Genomic DNA, 20,761 nt, shown 5'->3' with positions numbered 1-20,761 from the left:
CATGCGTTACTCGTATTGGGTTAAACTGAGGTTAGCACATGCTCTATTGCTGCCACAAGTCCGTCATGGCCTTTAAATTGTTTCGGGAACTGGGTCTTGTAACATGCAGAGATTAAATAGGCTAGTAAATACTGTAGTTCGTTTCGTTTATTATATTAAAAGACGGGATCATACTTCAGAACATACACAGCGTTTTTTGGGAATTTCGTTTATGGCTTATGTTGATCGTGGTAACATGCTTTTTTTCCACAAGATGGTTAGAAGTGGAATACCTAATTCTCTTCGTCAAACGTTTACATTTTCCCGGTCAGCCCTGAATCCGAAGATAATTATTCCCAGAATATCTTGTTTAACCTTTGAAAGGTCATTTTTAGTTCGTGTTACGAGGTGTTGGATCCAGCTTCCATTGGAGTTACTCATATTTTCTCACTCAAATAATGTATTTCGAATAAAAATTACTGACTACTTTCTCAACTCTTAGTATCTGTATTCTTGTATAATCTTTACTTTTTAATTTTCCTTGTTGGTTTTTTTAATGTCATTACTGATTCGGACTTTTCAACATTAAAAACATGTTTTTTTTCTGATGTTTAGAGATGGGAAATGGGTAAGTACCCAAATGGTAAATACCCATTAAAATGGGTAAATTGGCTACAAATGGGTAAATACCCACGTATTTACCCAATATGTGGGTAAAGAGTGCAGAAACTAAAATCATCCAATTGGACGCGAAAACGCAGTACTTTAACAAATTTTAACTGACTCCGAATAAAATTACCATATATAGTTACAGCGTAATTTTTGACATATGAGGGCTTTTAGAAAGGTTTGTTGAAGTCCTTCTTGCGGAAAAACGTAAATGCTGGACCGATATTCTTTTTTTTTCATATATCTGATGTCTTAAATTTTGATTTCAGCTGATAATCTTGAGATTTTGGTCCTCTTCGACAAAGCTATATTTGCTGCGGTTCTGTCAGGAAATTTCCCATCATTAAGAAAATGTTGCCATATTTACCCATGTTCATCCTCTTTCCATATTACAGGCCTTTCCTCCCCCGGTAAGAGATGTAAAACTTATATAATTTACTTAATTTTCTTCTATTGATCTCATTTCCCAAGTTCCTACTAATATCACAGGTGATTTGAACGAAATATACACGGATTAATGCAATTTATATAAAGTTTGCCATTTATATGTATGTCCATCTAAATTCAACACTGTTTGTACAAAACAATATAACGATAAATAATAAGCGAAATATAACGGAATTTTTGAACGGGGTTGGACCCAGCACACTTGCAGCAATAATCATTATCAGCATATGTGCTAACGAGGGTATATACACTAGGGTTATAACTATTTTGTAATTTTTGCAAATATTAAAAATACCACCGCATTGCCGTGTAGAGCATGAAAAACTACTAAAAAAAACTCTATCGCGAAAAAAGTTTCCGCACCAAATGCATTGAAGTTCAGGAATGCATTATTTAATTATACCCTCAGCCTTTAGGCTAATGAGGGTATTTACACTTTGATACGACCAAAAATGTGCCTCATCGAAATAATGGTTTTAGACCCCAAGTATGTTTGTACGATATGCGTTTCAGACAATTTTGAATCGATCTAGCAATGTCCGTCCGTCTGTCTGTCTGCCTGTCTGGCTGGTGCGCACGATAACTCTCGAACGGATCAATCGATTCGGTTCAAATGTTGGGTATCGAAATATTTTGTCCAGATTTGATTTATGTTCAGGTATCGGTCCACTCCTTCAGGTACCTCCCCCACACAAGTTGAAAAATGTTCGGGAAAAATTGTCCGCACGATAACTCTTAAAGGAAGTAGCCGAATTAGTCGATACTTTGCACATCGTGACATTTCTACCAGACATAAATGAGGTTCCAATATGGACCCTATTGGTCCACTCCTTCGCTTTGCTCGCTTTGATTTTTGTTGCAGCCACTTCTATTCACTACCCCCATTACGACGATATAATTTTTTTCGGGAGCAAGTCCATATTTCCTCAAAAATCTGCAAACAACCCATATAATACCATGTGTCTTAGTTGGAGCGCACGATAACTCTCGATCGGATCAAATTTTGGGTCTTTCAATATTTTGTCCAAACTTAGTTTAAGTTCGAAGATAGACCATATCGGTCCACTCCTTCCGGTACCTCCCCCACAAAGGTTCAAAATTTTTCGCCAATATTATGGGCATGATAACTTCAGGATGGAGTTACCGAATTGAGTCAAACTTTGCTATTGGTAATATTACTTTCAGGCATCGATCGGGTTCTAATATGGACTATATCGGTCCACTCATTTGGGTACCTCCCAAACAAAATTTGGAAAAAGTATAGTTTAAGAACTGCTCTCTGATCTTATTAATTTGTGATGCAACAGGTTGCACTTGCCGCCCCTGTTACGATGTTGTAATTTTGTTTCGTGGGCAAGTCCATACTTCAGCTCAAACTTTGTAAATCGTATTATTTCCTACAGATTTGTATTAGGTCCGGATTACTCCTACGGGTACACCCTACCCAAAGTTTGGAAAAGTTCCTGGAAAAGTTTTCCAACAGCTAAAAAACCTAGAGAAGTATTGTGTTAAATTTTTTTCTTCGGGTACGTGGCAGAGGGTATATCTCTGTCGGCTCAGCTGACTGATACTTTACTTGTTTTATTTGTTATAATGACAAAAATGTTTTTCGTAATAACTTATTAATAGTTTAAATCTAATTTAAAATCAATATCAAACCAATTTAAATTTTTAAACAGAAAAATATCAAAAGGGCTGCAGTAATCGTCTTAGGTGCGGAAACATTTTTCGCCGATTCGAACTAAAACACGCGTTTTCGTTATCAGGACAATATTCCGCACATGGTACTGGCCTGGTATTTTTTGGTTATAGCCTAATATACTCTTTCATACGGGCAAAATTTGCCTCATCGAAATAATGGTTTTAGACCCCAAGTATGTTTGAACGAAATCCGTTTCAGACAATTTGGAGTTCATTTAGAAATGTCCATCTGTCTGTCTGGCTGGCTGGTGCGCACTATAACTCTCTTACGGATCAACCGGTTTGGTCCAAAATTTGGTTTTCCTAATATGTTGTCCAAACTTAGTTTAAGTTCGAAGATGGGTTATATCGGTCCACTCATTCCAGTACCTCCCCCACAAAAGTTCGGAAAATTTGTGCGAACGATAACTCTTGAAGGGAGTAACAGATTTGGTCCATACTTTGCACATCGTGAAAATTTTACAAGACTTAGATGAGATTCTAGTATGGACTCAATCGATCCACTCCTTTGGGTACATCCCACACAAAATTTCGGAAAAGTTCAGTTTAGGACCTGCTCTCGATTCTCTTTGATTTTTGTTGTAGCAACTTTTATTCACTGTCCCCCATACAATGGTACAAGTTTCATCAACGGCAAGTCCATACTTCCTGAGAAAATAGCCTGAAAGGTGCAAAAACTCCAATGACACGGTGTGTAGTGGTGGGAGCGCAAGCTAAAACTAGAACGGATCAACCGATTTGGTCAAAAATTTGGCCTTCGTAATATTTTGTCCAAACATAGTTTAAGTTCGAAGATAGGCCATACCGGTCCACTCCTTCAGGTATCTCCCACACAAAAGCTCAAAAATGTTCGGAAAATTTGTTCACACGATAACTCTTGAAGGGAGTGACCGATTTAGTCCATTCTTTACACATCCTAATATATCTACCAGATATAGATCAGGTTCGAATATGGACTATATTCGTCCACTACTTCGGGTACCTATCACACAAAATTACAGATAAGTCCACTTTTAGACCTGGGGGGTTACTCTGTATTGCGATGCGTAAGAAAAATTGCATCGAATCAAGTAATTGGTACTCTCTAATGCGTTTTCGCATCTCCTTTCGCATCTAATTTTCGCAAATCTGGTATCACCGCACTCTGTAATACGAAAGCGCATGTCAAACTCGTGCGATAAGCGCAAATATCTTGCGTTAACAAAATATCAAACGCAAAGGAAACGAATCAAGTAAGTTAGCACAATTAAATGCTTGTACAGTATTTTTTGCTTACCTGCACAATCAAAAATTGCACGACTTTTTGTGCAGCAATCCCCAAAATGCAGGAAGCTAAAATTCGCTTACCTGCCCAACAAGGCAGATATCTTTAATATTACTTACGTGCATATGATGTGCAGCTATAAGAGCAATAATAAAGTGAGAGACATTTCAAGTTAGCGAGGGAAAACGGTAAAATTTTTTACATTTCATTATCTTTTCTTGTGTTGCATTTGTTTTGCACACCTCTTATCAACACAAAACCAGAGAGGTTGAAATGTATCCTTGTCATGAGTTCGCAAAAACATTTAACTGTTTTTCTTGTGCAGATATATACAAATTTTTCAAACAAATTAAAGTAATATCACCAAAATTTTGGTGCAGCTATGCCGAAAATGCAGCTATTGAATGTGCACTAAAACATAATATCTTGAACGGAATCTAGAGAATAGTTGCCTATAAACTGATTTTTGGTCAGGTAACGCCAAAATGCAGCTATGAATGATGCAGGTAACCAGAAATTACTGTATTTGTATCAGAATTGTTTAATTTTTTAGGGAAATGTTGTTAAAATGTTAACGTATAATAATTTAATAAATTATTATGAAACAAGTAAGAAAAGCGTTAAGTTCGGTCGGGCCGAACTTTTTATACCCTCCACCAGAAATTTCAGCCATTTCGGTGGATTAATGTAGCCACTACCTTCAAAATACCGAAATTCGGAAGGTACCGTTCTATGGGGGCTATATGATGGCGTGGACCTATACCTACAAATTTTTGGGGGAAAGTTTTATACGCCTAAAGAAGACTAAATACCAAATTTCAGCCATATCGGTGTGATAATGAGGCTAAAACGTTCAAAATCTCGAAAATCGGGAGATATTGTATTATGGGGGCTATATCAACACGTGGACCTATATAAACATTTTATGGTAGAAATGTTTCTTAGCCTCTGGAAGCACAAAATACAAAGTTACAAGCGATTCTTTTGTCAAATGGGTCTAATACATTCAAAATATATTAAAATGACGCGTACTTTATAAGGGGTCTTATGTGGGGACTATACCAAAACGTGGACCTATATAACCCAACTTTGGTAGGGATGTTTTCTGGCCTCTGAAGACACAAAATACCAAATTACAACCAATTCTCTGGTCAAATGGGTCTAAGACATTGAAAATATATTAAAATGACGCGTACTTTATATGGGGCCTTATATGGGGGCTATACCAAAACGTGGACCTATATAACCCAACTTTGGTAGGAATATTTTTTGGCCTCTGGAGACAGAAAGTACCAAATTACAACCAATTCGGTGGCAAAATGGGCCAAATATCTTAAAAATTCCTTAAAACGACGACGCGTCACGCGTCATTTTGTATGGGGGCTATACGAAAGCGTGGACCTACATATCCCGCTTTCAATACCAAAAGTCCTACGTAAATATAACATATTTTCCCAAAATTTCATCAACCTACGTCAATCCGTTCGGACGCTAGAGTGATTTCCACAGACGGACAGACGGACAGACGGACAGACGGACAGACGGACGGACATGGCTATATCGATGTAGAATTGCACGCTGATCAAGAATATATATACTTTGTGGGGTCTACAATGATTATTTCGAGTAGTTACAAACGTAGTGACAAACTTAATATACCCCCATCCTATGGTGGAGGGTATAAAAAAATCAAATTACAATTATTAATTATTTTCGGCATTGAAAAGTACTCTTCGTCGAGTCTCATATTTCATAGGTTGATACAAGTAAAAAAGTTAAGACCCATATCTCGGATGTATAGACTTAGCTCTGAAAAATTTAATATCGTTATAGTCAAGGTATTAAGGGCTACCCATGGTAAAAATTTCAGACCCATCCGAGAGGTGCTTCTAAACGACACTTGTTCCAAATTATTTATTTGTCACCCAAAGTAGTAGGAAATGCTTATTTTTCACTGTATTTTTTATAAATGGTAAAAACACTTTGTATAGTTAAATGGAATATTGTTTTGAGGACCTATAGCAAGAGATTTGCACAAGAAACCGTATAGCTTTTACATAATTTGTTGCTATAAAAGAACAATTAATTTCAATTTTGGTTTTTGCCATACATTAGTTGTCTAAATGCACATAACCACATCTTTATTTAGACGAAACAATTTTTTCTCCTTGTAATCCGTTCCGCCACCGAATCCATAATTATATTTTTTTGTTTTGTTATAAACGATTAGCAAGTTTTAAAAACGCACGTACCGAACAAAAAAATTTTTAAATGTTTTTATTTACAATTTTTTGGCATTTCTTTTTCTCATTCTTCGTTATTGTTTACATTGTGCAGCCAGCGTTACCATATTTTCAGTCTATTTTGCGAAAGCGTTTGCGTTTGTGATACAGAGTACCAAATTGTACTCTTAACGCATTTAACTTTCGCATCGCAATACAGAGTAACCCCCCTGCTCTCGAATCACTTTGATTTTTGTTGAAGCAACTTGCATTCGCGGCCTCAATTACGACGGTAAAAGTGTTTTCAGGGGCAAGCCCATACTTCTATCTCCTAATATTTTCTCCAAATTTAGTTCAACTTCTAATGTAAAATAAACAAAAGATGCCTTCAGTATCTATACCAAACACTGAGAGCCGCAGCTCGTCTGTATAAAAATATGGAAGAAAGACCCGACGTCCTTACACGTTGAGTGGTCTTAAGACACTCCGAACGTCTGCACCAAGTGACTGTTTGTAAGGCACTAAATTTATTAATACAATATTTTTCTTAAGTGTAACAATACAATATAATTCTTAGCCTACCCTTGCTAATACAATTCTTATCAATTATCTGTATTTTCCAAACTAAACACATTTGATCATTAAAGAATTTCCCCATTGTGCCATAAAAAAGTAACAAAATCTTAAGTGCAACAACTACGATGCAGTGCAAACACAAAGCACTAGCGATAACAGATATCGCTGCCAGTGGGATCTTCAACTCTTCAGTGACCAAATCAATACAAAACATAAAAATTTTGTGGGATCTTCAACACTTTAGTGACCAAATCAATACAAAATATAAAAATTTTGTTCAATGTATTTTGAACATATAAAATGGATGTACCCATGGCAGAACTACCAGGTAGTGGTATCACACCAGCTGATCGAATATGAAAAGTTAAATCCCTTTATTAAAAAAATTATTTTTGTTGTAATTTCCCCAACAACATAAAGAAAGTTTTGACATAACATATTCAAAATTTTACGATGCCACTACCTGGGTAATTGTGCCATGGATGTACCTTAGGGTACCTCCCCCACAAAAGTTCAACATTTGTGTCTAAGTGCAGTTTAAGGTCTGTTCGAAAATCCTTTGGAAATGTATACCGATGCTGTTCGTTGTGGTCCTGTTTACAGCGATATTATGTTTTCCGTGGACAAGTCCATGCTTCCTGGCATACTGGTCCAAAAGTTATTCGATGACCCACTGAAATGACTAGGGGGCGCGATATCTATCGAAAAGATATGACTCACATATTGGAATATGTTGTCGTCCCATTCCTTTAAGTACCTCCTCTGCAACACTTTTGAACTTTAATCCTAATCCATATTTTCGTCGGCAAGTTCAAAAAAGTTCACAAAATACTGAAAAGACGCTATATACATTCAACCTGACCGTAGATGAAAGTTTCAATTCACATCGGCTGAGTGTATATCTCTGTCAGCAAAGCCGACTGATACTTTTTTAATTGTTTTTATTAGATTTTAGTTCAAAAATAATTAAATGTATTTTTGGATTTCATAACGTGCAAATTGCGACCATTTTCATTCAACTCTGATAACTCCACTTATCCTTAATGTTTTAAAAAGTCAGAAGTGCTGAGCGATTTAGGTTCTAGACACATACAAGTTTCCTACGAGAACATACATAAACATATCCTGTCTTTACTACAAAGTCTCGTGATTTTTTCTTACAATAATTATTTGTACACTATTTTTAAACAACACATACGTTCTATTAGAGTTTATATGAACTAAGTTTTACTTCCTTTTTGGAGCAAATGAGGCAAAAAAAATATTCCTTACAGGACCCACCATTTTAGCTCCGAAATCTTTAAAATAATAAATTTTTCGATCAGGTGTTGGACTTTTCTTAGTTTTGCTAGTATATTATATTAGGAGGTACAAGTCACAATTACAAATATTGATACTATATTTACGGTTTATTCTAGGTCCTTATAGGGCATTTTCTTATTTTCGGAGCATATAAGGGGATTCTGCCCTCTTTTAGGTCTAAGTTGTAATAAGCGGTGCCGAATTTATCCTGGAAAATAACACTAGGAAGGATAACTAACCTTTTTTACTAAGAATTTAATGGTCAAATTACTATTTTCCTAAGAAATGTTGTTAACTTTCGATGGCTCCTTATAGGTCCAATCACATATCTGCCCTGCCCAATACAACATCGAATGCCAAATTGCACAAATGTTGATTGAACATTATTTATGGGATACTATTTAATTGTAAAAATGCAAAATCCGCCGTAACACACTTTGCAGAAGGGTTTTAAGAAACGTTAAATGCATTAGTGACGACTGCGGCTATATTATTTCGCACACCAGTGTATATTATTGTGGGATCATTTAGAAATTAATATTCTTGCCCTTAAGCGAAAAGGAATTAAAAAACATCAATTTTTTTTTTAAAAAAAATGGTGAAATGTCGGTCAAAATTTTGATTTTAACGAAAAGAATGGATAGTTTTTCTGCCATAAATCCGTCAAAAAAATAAGAGTCTCTCGCTTAAGGACAAGCTTTTCATGTATATAATAATCCCATAAAAACATATGAAGATCGGATCATCTATTTTCGAGCTACAGTGGACACCGAGAAAAGCACATTTTTAGTTTCTATGCGACATACAAAACACAATGATTTTTTCCCTTTCAACACTCATATCTCAGCCAATTTTTGTCCGATTGACTTGAAACTTTTTGCAACATATTCTATTCTACATGCCAAGAAAATAGATTAACTAATTTAATACAAATAAACGTTTTCCAAAACGTTTTTTGGTTTTTCGAATTACAAAATAAAATGTTTCTAATTCCATTTGTAATTATAATGATATTAAAAGAAACACTTTGAATTATAATAATTCGAATTTTCGAATTATGGAATATAACGAATTTCAAATGGTATTCTTGTTCATTTCAATTTATTTCTAATAGGTACCTACATTGTATATAAATTATTGATCTGTCCATAACATTTCGATCATCAGTGTTTGTGTATATCGACAAAATTCGCTCATTCTCTAAGAAATTTGTATACGTTTCCTACGTTCTTTTCTGTTGTGCAGTCTGGCGTAAGTAAACACAAATACAAGACCAGTGCAAAAACAACTAAAAAACATTCCAACTCCACTATGCGGTATGGGATTGACGCTGGTTCTGCTGCCACGCTATTCACTACGACAAAGAGACGATCATTTAATTTGTTATTAGTAAACGCTGCTGCTGCCTGCAATCGTTTCGTATCTTTACGTAGGCCACACATAGGTGTGGTGAGTGTTTACTTCAAATATTCATATCGAAGTTTAGATATTGTTCCGTTCCTAACTTAAAGTACAACATCAATACCACCAACATCCATCCGTACGAATACACGACACATGCCAAGAATGCACATAAGACTGTATCGCAATAATATTGAAATTTACAAAAAATGGAATCCATTGGAAATATCTTTTTTTTTTTTGGAATGATAGTGATCCGGGCTCAACCTAATTAAGCCATGATTCCATTTTTTTCACTTTTATTTTTTATATAAATTGTAAAATCTATGGCCAGAAATCCACCGTCTATTGTTTGTATATTACAGAGATTGCCGTACTTACACACTTCTTCTGTGTTAGGTGTTTATTGTTTGTATGTACATATGTGTGCTTGGAAAATAAAGAAATGTTAACGAGGCCTTTTTCTTATCGCATTTCAATAATAAAAAATAATTAATTTTCACGCTTGCCAATTTGAGATAGCAATAAAATATTTTCTATGTACGCTTTATATAAGAAATCAATGGTAAATATATATTCAGCGCCGATTTTACTTCCACAGATATTACGACAAAGAGAGAAAAGATCAATTTATTTGGTACATTTACAATTTTGTCAACTATTTGCCTGCAAACACTTACAATTTGGTTTAATAACAATTGTTCCACAAACATCCCATAAGGGAGACTTCTCTCATATCAATGAGTGCACCCCGATTCATATTAGCTCAATGATATGGGACCTACAGTTTATCGCCGAGTCCGAACGGCGTTTCTAAGACACCACTTTTGTAGAGAAGTTTTACATGGCTGAAATACTCAGGAAATGTCGACAACATTACTGAGGGGTATTTTGCCGCCGTTGAAAAGTGTTTTGATGTTGCCTGGCTGGGGAATCGAACCCACGACCTTATGTGTGCAAGGCGGGTGTGCATACCATTGCACCACGGTGGCACAGTTTGGTTTATAACTACGAAATCGAGAAGATTTCAAATGTCAAATAAATCCTCATCATATACGCTCCGGTTCATCTAATTAGAACCAACCTGATTGAATTTTGAAACACCGTTATATCTAGCGGTAGGAGAGGAATTGTTAGTTATATTTTTGTGGACATGTAGAGTATATAGAAGCCGAAATTTTCAATACCCAACATGTTTCACATATGCGTTATAACGGTACTTTTTACTCGCTTTATGGAAATATTTGCATATTTTTGCATTTGTACAGGGTTCATCAGAATGGAGCCATGCTTAAAATTGTTCGCTGTAAACTTTTATAAAAAAAAAACAAATATAATTCAAAATAAAGGCCGACAAATATTGGGGTGAAAATAAATTGCCAAAAAATATTGGGGTGAAAAAGTGTATTAGGGTCTTGTAAGATGATGAAAATCGATGTTTAGACCTTTAATAAATATTCTTATGCAGAAATCGGTAGAAACAATTAATAAAGTCAAAATTTTATACTGAATTGTGTTCAAAATATTCAAAACCACAAGCAAATTACAAAAAGTGACACTTGATAGTTTTATCAGTTCAAAACAGAAGAAATATTTTTTACCTTTCCAATTCAAAAACTAGTATTCTATCTGAGGAAAAAAATGCAAATCAATGGGTTCCACACCTGAGCGCTTCATGTCAACATCAAGGCCTTTAATATACAAGATATCGCATGACGTAGAATGCACAGAAACTCGAGCGATCAGAAATATTTTTCAGTCTGTATACCATGAATATAAGATGTGTAAACATCATAACCATGTACATTTAACAATTTTCTCTAGAAAAAATAAAGTCTGCCTTTCGTCTATCACTAAGTTTGTTCTACACTTCAAATGCCTTGGGATATTTTGAAATTTCCGGTCCTTGATGTTAATATGAAGCGTTCGGCAGTGGGATTTTTGTTATTTTTCGGAGTTCTAGATGTACAGAGCCAGCAAAACCGCGTTATAACGGTACTTTTTACTCGCTTTATGGAAATATTTGCATATTTTAACAGCAATTAAAATTTAATAACAGCAAGTACATTAAGAAAATATAAAGAAATACATAGTTGTTTGATAAACCAGCCAAGCAATATTAAAAATCAAGGAACATTGATAATCATAGACATCTATACTAATAAAAATAACTATTGACCATCAAATCAAGTCTGATTTACATATTCGAATAATTTTCTCTTGTAACAGTTCAAGGAATCACTGAATGTCTTAAGAAATTGTTGCATACTGTTGAAAACACGAGCAACCCTCACAAAAAAAGGACTTCTCCAACAAAGGAGTCAAACGCGGTACAAGAATTTGCGTATTCCTGACAGATCTACTAAACGCAAACAATTCTAACAAAGAGGAAGAGGCTTGCACCTTAAATATCTTAAAGAAAAACATCATACACCTAATACTAAGAAAACCATCAAACGAACTACCAAGAAATTCTTCTACGTATAGAGAAACACATAGCGCATAACCCTAGCCACATAACCATAACCATAGCCAACTACCATCTACAACCTCAATACAATACAAATAATGTTGGATTATTAGTGCGTGTACTACCTGTATCCTAATTATAAAGTTTACAAAGGAACCAATAAGAAAACTTTAGTTTAAACCTCTGAAGCAAACTTATAGATTAGAAAATGAGGAAAATATTTGCAAAAATTAATCAACACGAAAAACTGCATTCTCAAAATGCAAAATATATCTTAAAATTCCATAATTGGCAAATATTTCGTATTTCCATATCTCCAAAACTATTAAATTTTTCGTTGAAGTTTCTTTGGGAAAATATCCGCTGGAATGTAAAACACAACTCTCCAAAACAGTCCATTCCTGTAAAATGCCTCTATCACAGTGTTTCTAGAATAGATTTTCCAAAACAAATATGAAAATAAGCAGCCTGTGTAAACATTGTTTGAAGTATGTTTTGTAGAAAGTATGATATAAAGTACCGCCTAAACAACATGAAACAAGTGTTTTTAGGTTTCATAATGTTTTGAAGAATTGCAGAGCACATTTATTTTTACGAAAGATTACTTCGTTCAATGCCCAATAGTTTAGCTGTTACTGGCCATAATTATGTAAACTTTCCAATATTTTAACGATTTTGATACGCTACATGCATTTTCTCCTTGTTCATATACACTTCCCTTTCGGACTTTTATTAACCAGTTGATAAAATGATTGATAATAGATCGATAATTTTTAAACTGACTAAAAACTGGCTGAGAAGTTATCTAGAGATGAACCACTTTGAACAGAAAAAAATTTCGGCAATTGTCCATGTCTAGATAACTTTTCGACCAATATAAAGTTAGTCGAAAACTTATCTAGAGATTAACCACTCTGAAAACAGAAACATGTACCGTCTGCAAAGTATTTGTGTTTATCGAAGAAAAAAGGCACAAATGTATAAATAATTCACACTTGCTTTTTCTTAATATTCTTCGTATAAATGCAGCATCCAGTTATAGAATACAGTGTTGATGGACTGAACATATTCGTACATATTACTCATATTATTCTGGAATTAAAAAGGAACACAAATTATGTTTTAAACTGACTAAAAATAGGAAAAAAAAGTTAATTATCAGTCCAAAAGTTATCTGGCGTTGGACAATACTGACTACTCAGGCGCTCATCGCCTTGTAAAATTAGTCAGTTGGCATAAGGCAAAATGATCGATAAAATGTCACTTATGTTTAAAAAAAAGCTAGCTTTATGTGAGCTTTAAATCGGCCACAGTCCCTACAGGGTTACTTAAGGTCTACTACTTTAGGGCTACAAAATTGCTGAAGACCCTACTAGGGGTTTTGTAGTTTCAATATGTACTTTCAGAAAATGCCCACTAGAAGTTGTTTTTCTTTTCAGTGTTTTCGATGAAATAAAAATATTTGAATTATTTCTTATAAAACTTGTGAAATATGCGTAAGATACTCCTATTTTTTTTTTTTTTTTTTTTTCTAGCCAATTATCGACATGACATGTTCCAATAGTCGGCACATCTTATTTTAATAAAGAAATGATCCTAAAAATATGTAATATTTTTGCATATTTATTTACAACATACTTCAATTATACAGAGTCGAAATATGGACAAAAATGGCTCAACAGCAATTACAGTATAGTCTCGATAATCCGGACAACGCGGTAATCCTGTAAAAAACATTTACACTGTAGACTCTGGACACTTGTTTCGTAAAGAAGGAGTTACCCTCTAATGATATAAAAAAAAGCAAAAAGTCCAAAATCTCGTGAATATATCCCCATTCCAATTTAATATTCAAGCAGACAGAATGACTGATTTAAGCCTAGAAAAGTAGTTCCAAATTTTATTTGTAAATATTTAAATATAGAAAATACTGAATTTGTTCAACCCCGATTCATATTAGGTCAATGATATGGGACTTAATTTTTATAGAAGAGTCCCAAAAACGAGTCTTACGACATCGCAGTAGAAAAGTTGCTGAATTACTCAGGAAATGTCGCTAACATTACGCTGAACGATCATTTTGCCACCATTGAAAATTAATTCGTTTATTTAAATGAATTCTCTGTATTGAATTAATTTTAAATTAATTCACAATTTAAACACAAAATTATGTGTTTTTCGTAACTACTCGGTAATCCGGACAATTCGATAATTCGGATACCGCCAAAATGTGATGTCCGGATTATCGAGATTTTACTGTATTAAATTCCTGACTTAATCCCATTAAATAAAAACATCAATAATTTATAAACTTTTACAGACAGTTTGTTTGCAAATTATCGGTAATCTACTGTGGTAACTATGTAAAAATAACAAAATCAATAATTCGTTTGACATTTCTCTGCCTTCAGTTCAAAGAACCTAATAATAACATAATTTTTTCTTTCGTACATTGAACTGTGATACATTGATGAACCAGTTTTCTTGAACAAGACAATTATTGTTTTCATTTAGTTTAAGTATCTGGGATAAAAAATTTAATATTGAAATATTTCCTAGTATTTTCAATCAGTCAGTCGATCAATCAGATTTTATAACACGTTCACATGAGCGTTTGAATTACGTTGTTCGCCTGTCGAAATACGTACATGAATTAACCCGTTTCCACGGCACCATTCGTAAATAACAGAAACATATGCTTTCTTCCAGAACTACAAGAATCTACTAGTTTTTACTATTTTTTTTCGATATCATAAAGAAAAATTGTTATCGTAGTAAAAACTAGTAGATTTTGTCATGTTTTAAAATGGGCATATAACACTATGCAACACTGAAAGTGCAAACAACTTCTAGTATGAATTTTTTGAAAGTACATATTTAGACTACAAAAACCCTATTAGGGTTTTGTCCTGTCAGATCCAGTTCGGAGTTTATGGCCTCATCTAAACCGGGCTAAAACTACACTTTTTTGCATTTATCAGGTCTTTATCTCAGAAACTAGTAGGAATATTTCGTTACTGTCTTTGGCAATATTGTAGCCCTAAACTAGTAGAACTTATCTCATAAGAAAATCTCCATCTGGGGCATCAAAATCTCTAAAATATAGAAAATTGTACATAATTGCTGAAATTCTGGTCAGTATCGGCTAAACTATTGGGAGTTGAACCAAGTAACCTTTTGCAAAAATCTTCCAAATAAAGTTCTCAACAATTCTTTAGAACATTCAGAAACTCTAAAATGCTTACTTCATCTTGTTTCAGTGGTATTTTGCATCTTATCTTTTACAACACGTATTTCAAACACAGTTCACACCAACAGTTTACTCTCGCATTTCGGATTTCACACATTTTTATTAAATCGTCGTTGAAATATGTACTGAAAAAAAACGGCATAGAGTCATTTTACAACAGTGACATGTTCTGAAGAGTTGTGTATTACATTCCAGGGAATATTTTTCCAAAAGGAAATATTCAAAAAATTAACCGTTTTGGATATACAGTGCGAAATGTATAAAAATTGTGGAATTTTTGCATATATTTTGAAATTTGAGGCAATAAATGTAGTTTTTCGAGTTCAATATTTCTCCAAATATTATATTCTTGTCCTTATCTACAAATTTGCTTCAGATGTCAGAAGAAGATTCGCATTGGTTTCAGAGATATAGCCCCAAACACATGTAAACATTAAATGAGCAAGAAAAACAATAACCTTTCCTTTAAATGTATATATTAAATTTAATTACACACATTTTATTACTTAATTCCCCTTACAAAATTCTGTGAGCGAACGACGACGAAGAATAAATATGTATGTCCCAACCATAGCAAATGAGAGAATTTATCGAAAAAATAAAACATGACATGTTTAAATTCAATATTTAAAAATTGATTGAAACACAAAAATTGTCAGAATGGAATATAATGAACTAAACGTTTTTTTTATAGGTGCAGGTGGAAGAATGTTGTATTTCCTTTTTAATTCCACTCAGAATTCTTGCCCATTAGTTCAAAATCGCGTAAACAATTAGAAAAAAAAAAACAAATGTCACCTGGGATAAGTCAAGAAGAAAGGTCCAGTATTTCAAATTTTCTTAGGAAAGTGGTAGGAAGGAGATGCGATGCTACTAGTCAATGGTGTTGTTTTCAACAATATTTCACATGTAAAATTTATAAAAAAAAATAAAACCAACTATCAACCTCACTGCCGACAAAATTTCCTTGTCAATGTAAGTGCTTTGAAAATAACTTCAAAATTTTTCCGAACGTTTACACATGCAAGTGTAAGTTCGAAAAAATTGAAGTTTCGACTATAATATGTATACACAACTGTCTGCAAGTAACTTGCATGTATAATCATCGGGTTACTGAACAAGTTACTGTTCCATTCAATTTTCAAGAAAAATCTACAGAACGTATCTATTATTTTGAGCAGATGTCTATAAGTAAATAATTCTTTCGCTATCACTTCCTCTCTTTCCATGTTTCACTTACCTTGATACGTTTACTAGCACTACGCTTTAAAGTATTACAGTTATCAGCATTTATTAGTGACCGATCCGAATCATCATCATCACCATTTGCACTTTTTTGTGGCATGCAACGTCGACTCAATTCAACTAATTCTGAAACTGGTTGTACCTGAAAAAAATACCAAAAAAGAAAAATTCATAAAAGAACTGTACCACGAGCGGTCGTTTGAAACACTTACTTCAACTGTTACAGAGTCGCCACTGTTTCTTATCATTTCAATTATTAGTTCACGCGATAAATCACAAACAGATGTGCCATTAACTTTAAGTAAACGATCACCTGGTAAAAGACCTGTGGAACCGCCGCCAGCTCCTGGTTCAGCGAAAATGACGGGCTTAAATAAGGGATGTGATAGAGATTCTGAACGGTCCAAGCACATGGCTTTTCGAAGACTAAAACCAAAATCTTGCCTTGGCGATTTTTGACGACGTATGGTCAAAGTCCTCGGCGGGGGCAATTTAACCAGCTTAATTGGCGGTAATGGAAGATCCGTATCTTCAAAATTCTGCACTCTGGACCAGCGTTCCATGCCTTGAGATTCTCCTATGGGGCTTAGTGAAAATGGAGGCGTGGCAAATGATGAATTTGTAGTATCTGTAAGACTATCTGCGCTCGGAGACGGTGAAGTTAAAACGCGGAGATTCCCATGCGATTGTATGTGAGGGGAGGTATACCGTGCATTAGTCGGCAAAGTCATAGCCCGTTGTATGCCACCCTCATCACTGCGCAAACTTTCTACTGAGGTAAACGATGTTCCATGTTGGCTGGAACTAGAACCAATAGAACCGGCACCACCCATGCTACGAGTACCGTCAAATAACAACTCGTTTTGTATAGTATTGCGTATCAGGGCATCCGGAGAAGCGATTGTTATTTCTTCGTGAATGTTACTAATATTACTACGCGATCCTTTGAGTATACCGCGTTTTGGAGGTTTGGGTGGAACTGGAAGCATGAAACGACTCTGTAAGAAAAAGACTCTGGTGTTAATATGTACTTACTGGGTGAAATAAAGGGCGTGCAACTAACCTTAGCCAAGTCACTTCCGGAACTGCTAAATGTAATCGACTCACTTATGGAATGTTTGCTAGTTGGTGTCCCATTGCCATTGTACCGGCTCTCAATGGTAGTATGTACAGATGCTACAATTTCTTCATTGCCACGATCCAGCTCATTACTAACCGAGTCTGCATTCAAAGCCGCAAAAAACTCAGCACTATAATCAGCGGTTATTCCGCTTGGCAGTTTTTCCTTTTCCTTCCGTCGTCCTCTTATCTTCAAAGACCGTCGAACCTACAAGATATGGACATAAAAGTATGTAAATTAAGTGGTACTTGTTGAAAGTGGATCAACATCTGCAATTGCCTCTTCATATTACCTCATCTAATCTGAGTAGCTCCTCAGTGCTCATGCTGCCGGATACTCCAGAAGTATTCTTTCCATCCTTTCGCAATTTCTTTTCTCGCTTACGCTTCTCCTTCTCTTCTCTTTCAGCCTTTTCCCTGTCGCTGGCATTACTGCTGGCCACAGATACGCCTTTCTTCATAAAATTAAACATATCCCTTTCGACAGGCCGTGTTTTGTGTGTAACAGTAGAAAATTTTTTGTTGTGGTTTTGCAAACGCTCCAAATTCAGTTGTAAGAGCGTGTCGCTTACACATTAATAGTTAAAGTCCTTCAGCTGGAAAAAGTTAATTAGCGGATTGTTATCTACATTGTTGGGGTCTTATCTGTTCGTCCGTCCGTCCGCCCATAGAAAACCAACGAAAAGGCCAACAACACCACCACCCACCGCGCCTATAAGTGGGTGTGGCGTTAAAAATCTGCAATCGTTTTTGGGTGTGTGGAGCAGTATTGGTTCAAAGCATACATTCAATAATTTTCATATTATTTCATTATTTCGTTCCTGTTTCACTTCTTTTGCGTTCCCCCCTTTACCAGCTTTTGAACTTGTGAACTAATCTTGAATTGTAGATAGTTTGCATAAATATTCTTGCAATGTAATATGTCTAAACCGAGTGAAGAAAGAAAAGGTTTCATTCCCTTGTGCCGACAACAAAACAGCTAATTCGATTATATCTTGCCTGTGTGTTGAGTTTGAAAGCGCCGCCCGTGAGTGTGTGTTGTGCATTTTCTTGAACAATAACATTTGCCCACTTGACTCCCACCCACCGCAGCAAAACCAGCATTTGGAAACTACTTTGCAAAGCACGACAAACAAAAAGTGGTAGTATACCACCAGCTAGGTACATTCAATTTTTCACTTCTAAGATGGATATGTTGTTCATACATACGAACAACAAATGAATGTGTGTTACAATAACTAGGTGTCATTTAATGCGTAGCATATTAGGGCACTTTATTTATGGAAAAAGGAATTTCTCCTGTTTTCTTTACCTTGCCGAAGCAAAAGTTCGGAAAACTCACAACGTACTTATAAATTTAACAGAATAATCCCACTTTAGTGTCTTCATTTGTTTATTTCTGCATAATTACTGAATATCTGAATATGTAAAGAAACGGCAAACTTTCTTTTTTTATTTTGTTGTTGTTTTATTGTGAGCTAGAAAGATTGTACGATTTTGGTATCACAACATAAATAAAGTACACACCACTTTGTTTATCATTGCCTTGCAGAAAGAACACTTTTGCAACACTGGAAAAAAGTACATAGTAGTGTTGTAAAAAGTTGTGCAAATACTTTAGGAGACGGAAACTTAACAACAGTATCGTTACTCGCAAACTTCATTGGACTCATTGGATGTATGACATTTTACTTCTAGAAATACATTTTATCATAAATAAAAATATGTATAGGTCTGTTCGATAACGCAAATGTTTGTACAAATTTGTACAAACTTTTACAAAATTCTGTTCGATAACAAACTTGTTCAATAAAAGGGAAATGAGAAGTAGTTGCAAGTACTTGCAAGAACTTGCAAATACTTTTTACTTGCGAAGTCATCGAACAGGCTTTATACTACTAAATCTTTTGAAATTGAAATTTATATTTTGCACGACTACAAATAATATGTTATTTCCAAGTAGCAGTCAATTCGAATACCGACTACACCTTTCTCTTTCAACATCACTACATATCCACGTAAAAACAACAAACACACACATAATCAAAGGAAAAACAGAAAAACTAGGAAAATCAATGCAAACAAATAACACAAATAACACCGATAAAAGGGATTTTTGCATTGTTGATTTTTACACTATATTTCCTTTGACACTTTTATCCGTAATATTGTTAATGTATTCAATACAGTAGGACTTTGATTTTCTTCAAATCTCAACGATTTCGATTTCACCTTTTATTTCGTGGTATTTTATGCACACAAAACACACAGGTATGAATAATAACAAAAAAGCAACAACAACAAAATCTAGTTTCACCCGTCGATTTGCTATTTGATACAATTATTTCGGTTGTTCACGATTTTAATATATTCTTTTGGTTTTTTTAACTCGTAATGATGAACAATCAGCCGTGTTTTTTGTCTTATTTATTGTTCTATTCACCTTTCGCAATTTTATTTAATTAATTTTCAGTGCACAAATTTAACAGAGGTGCTCAATCAAAACTAGGGATATGTATGTCGATTTTCGATTAATAGACTTCTTCGTTGGAAAAGTAAAAATATCAAGGTCGACTTTCAAAAAAAGTCGATATTTCGTGATCGACTTTCCAAACTCTTTAAAGAGGGGTACACACCGACAGACAAAACCATGGCACAATAATACAGGTACAACGGCAAAACAAGCTGGTTATCACACTAGTTGTCAAAATTAGAGTTGTACAATCTAGTTCATTTGAAAGATCTAGTTCAATAGTTCAGCTCTTTTAACTGAACTAGTTCAGTAATCTAGTTCATTGTTCACTATCCAGTTCAATCATTCGGATCAGAATCGTTCACCGGCTTTTAATCGTTCGTTGGATGAAAAGGCATGCATACATACATCAAATATAAACAAATTATAGAAAAATATATACATAATTTAACTAATCCAGAACAAAAATATTACATTTGCATAGCATTATTCCATTCATAAAGAAAGATTAAGTTGGTATAAATTTAAGAAAAAAGTCCTTCATTTATGTGGCTGGCAAAAAATCTTGTGTGTGTGTGTGTGTGTGTGTAGAAATTGTCATTGTGTGTGTTTATCTTTTATTTTTTTTCCTTTTTTCTATCCA

General features: G+C 34.6%; 1 protein-coding gene across 6 annotated transcripts in view; it reads right to left on the bottom strand.

Moving 5' to 3' along the window:
- Mhcl (Myosin heavy chain-like) overlaps positions 1–20,187 on the bottom strand; it is a 120,166-nt gene extending 99,979 nt beyond the window's left edge. For 2 of the 6 annotated variants that reach the window (XM_073959001.1, XM_073959049.1), the window contains exons 1-5: positions 20,089–20,187; positions 17,939–18,241; positions 17,590–17,853; positions 16,739–17,524; positions 16,522–16,668 (exon numbers count right to left, since the gene is read on the bottom strand). In XM_073959001.1, coding sequence (XP_073815102.1) covers positions 16,522–16,668; positions 16,739–17,524; positions 17,590–17,853; positions 17,939–18,118 — 1,377 coding nt within the window. In that variant the 5' untranslated portion in view covers positions 18,119–18,241; positions 20,089–20,187. The other 4 variants (XM_073959010.1, XM_073959038.1, XM_073959021.1 and 1 more) reach the window with 4 other exon arrangements.
- Between the last annotated feature and the right edge of the window lie 574 nt (positions 20,188–20,761).

The sequence above is a fragment of the Musca autumnalis genome, unplaced genomic scaffold, assembly GCF_047663935.1.
Source record: "Musca autumnalis isolate F117 unplaced genomic scaffold, ASM4766393v1 scaffold_1, whole genome shotgun sequence".
Classification (NCBI taxonomy): Eukaryota; Metazoa; Arthropoda; class Insecta; order Diptera; family Muscidae; genus Musca; species Musca autumnalis.
Note: the sequence above shows the minus strand (reverse complement) of the source record. Positions and strands in the feature narration are given on the sequence as shown.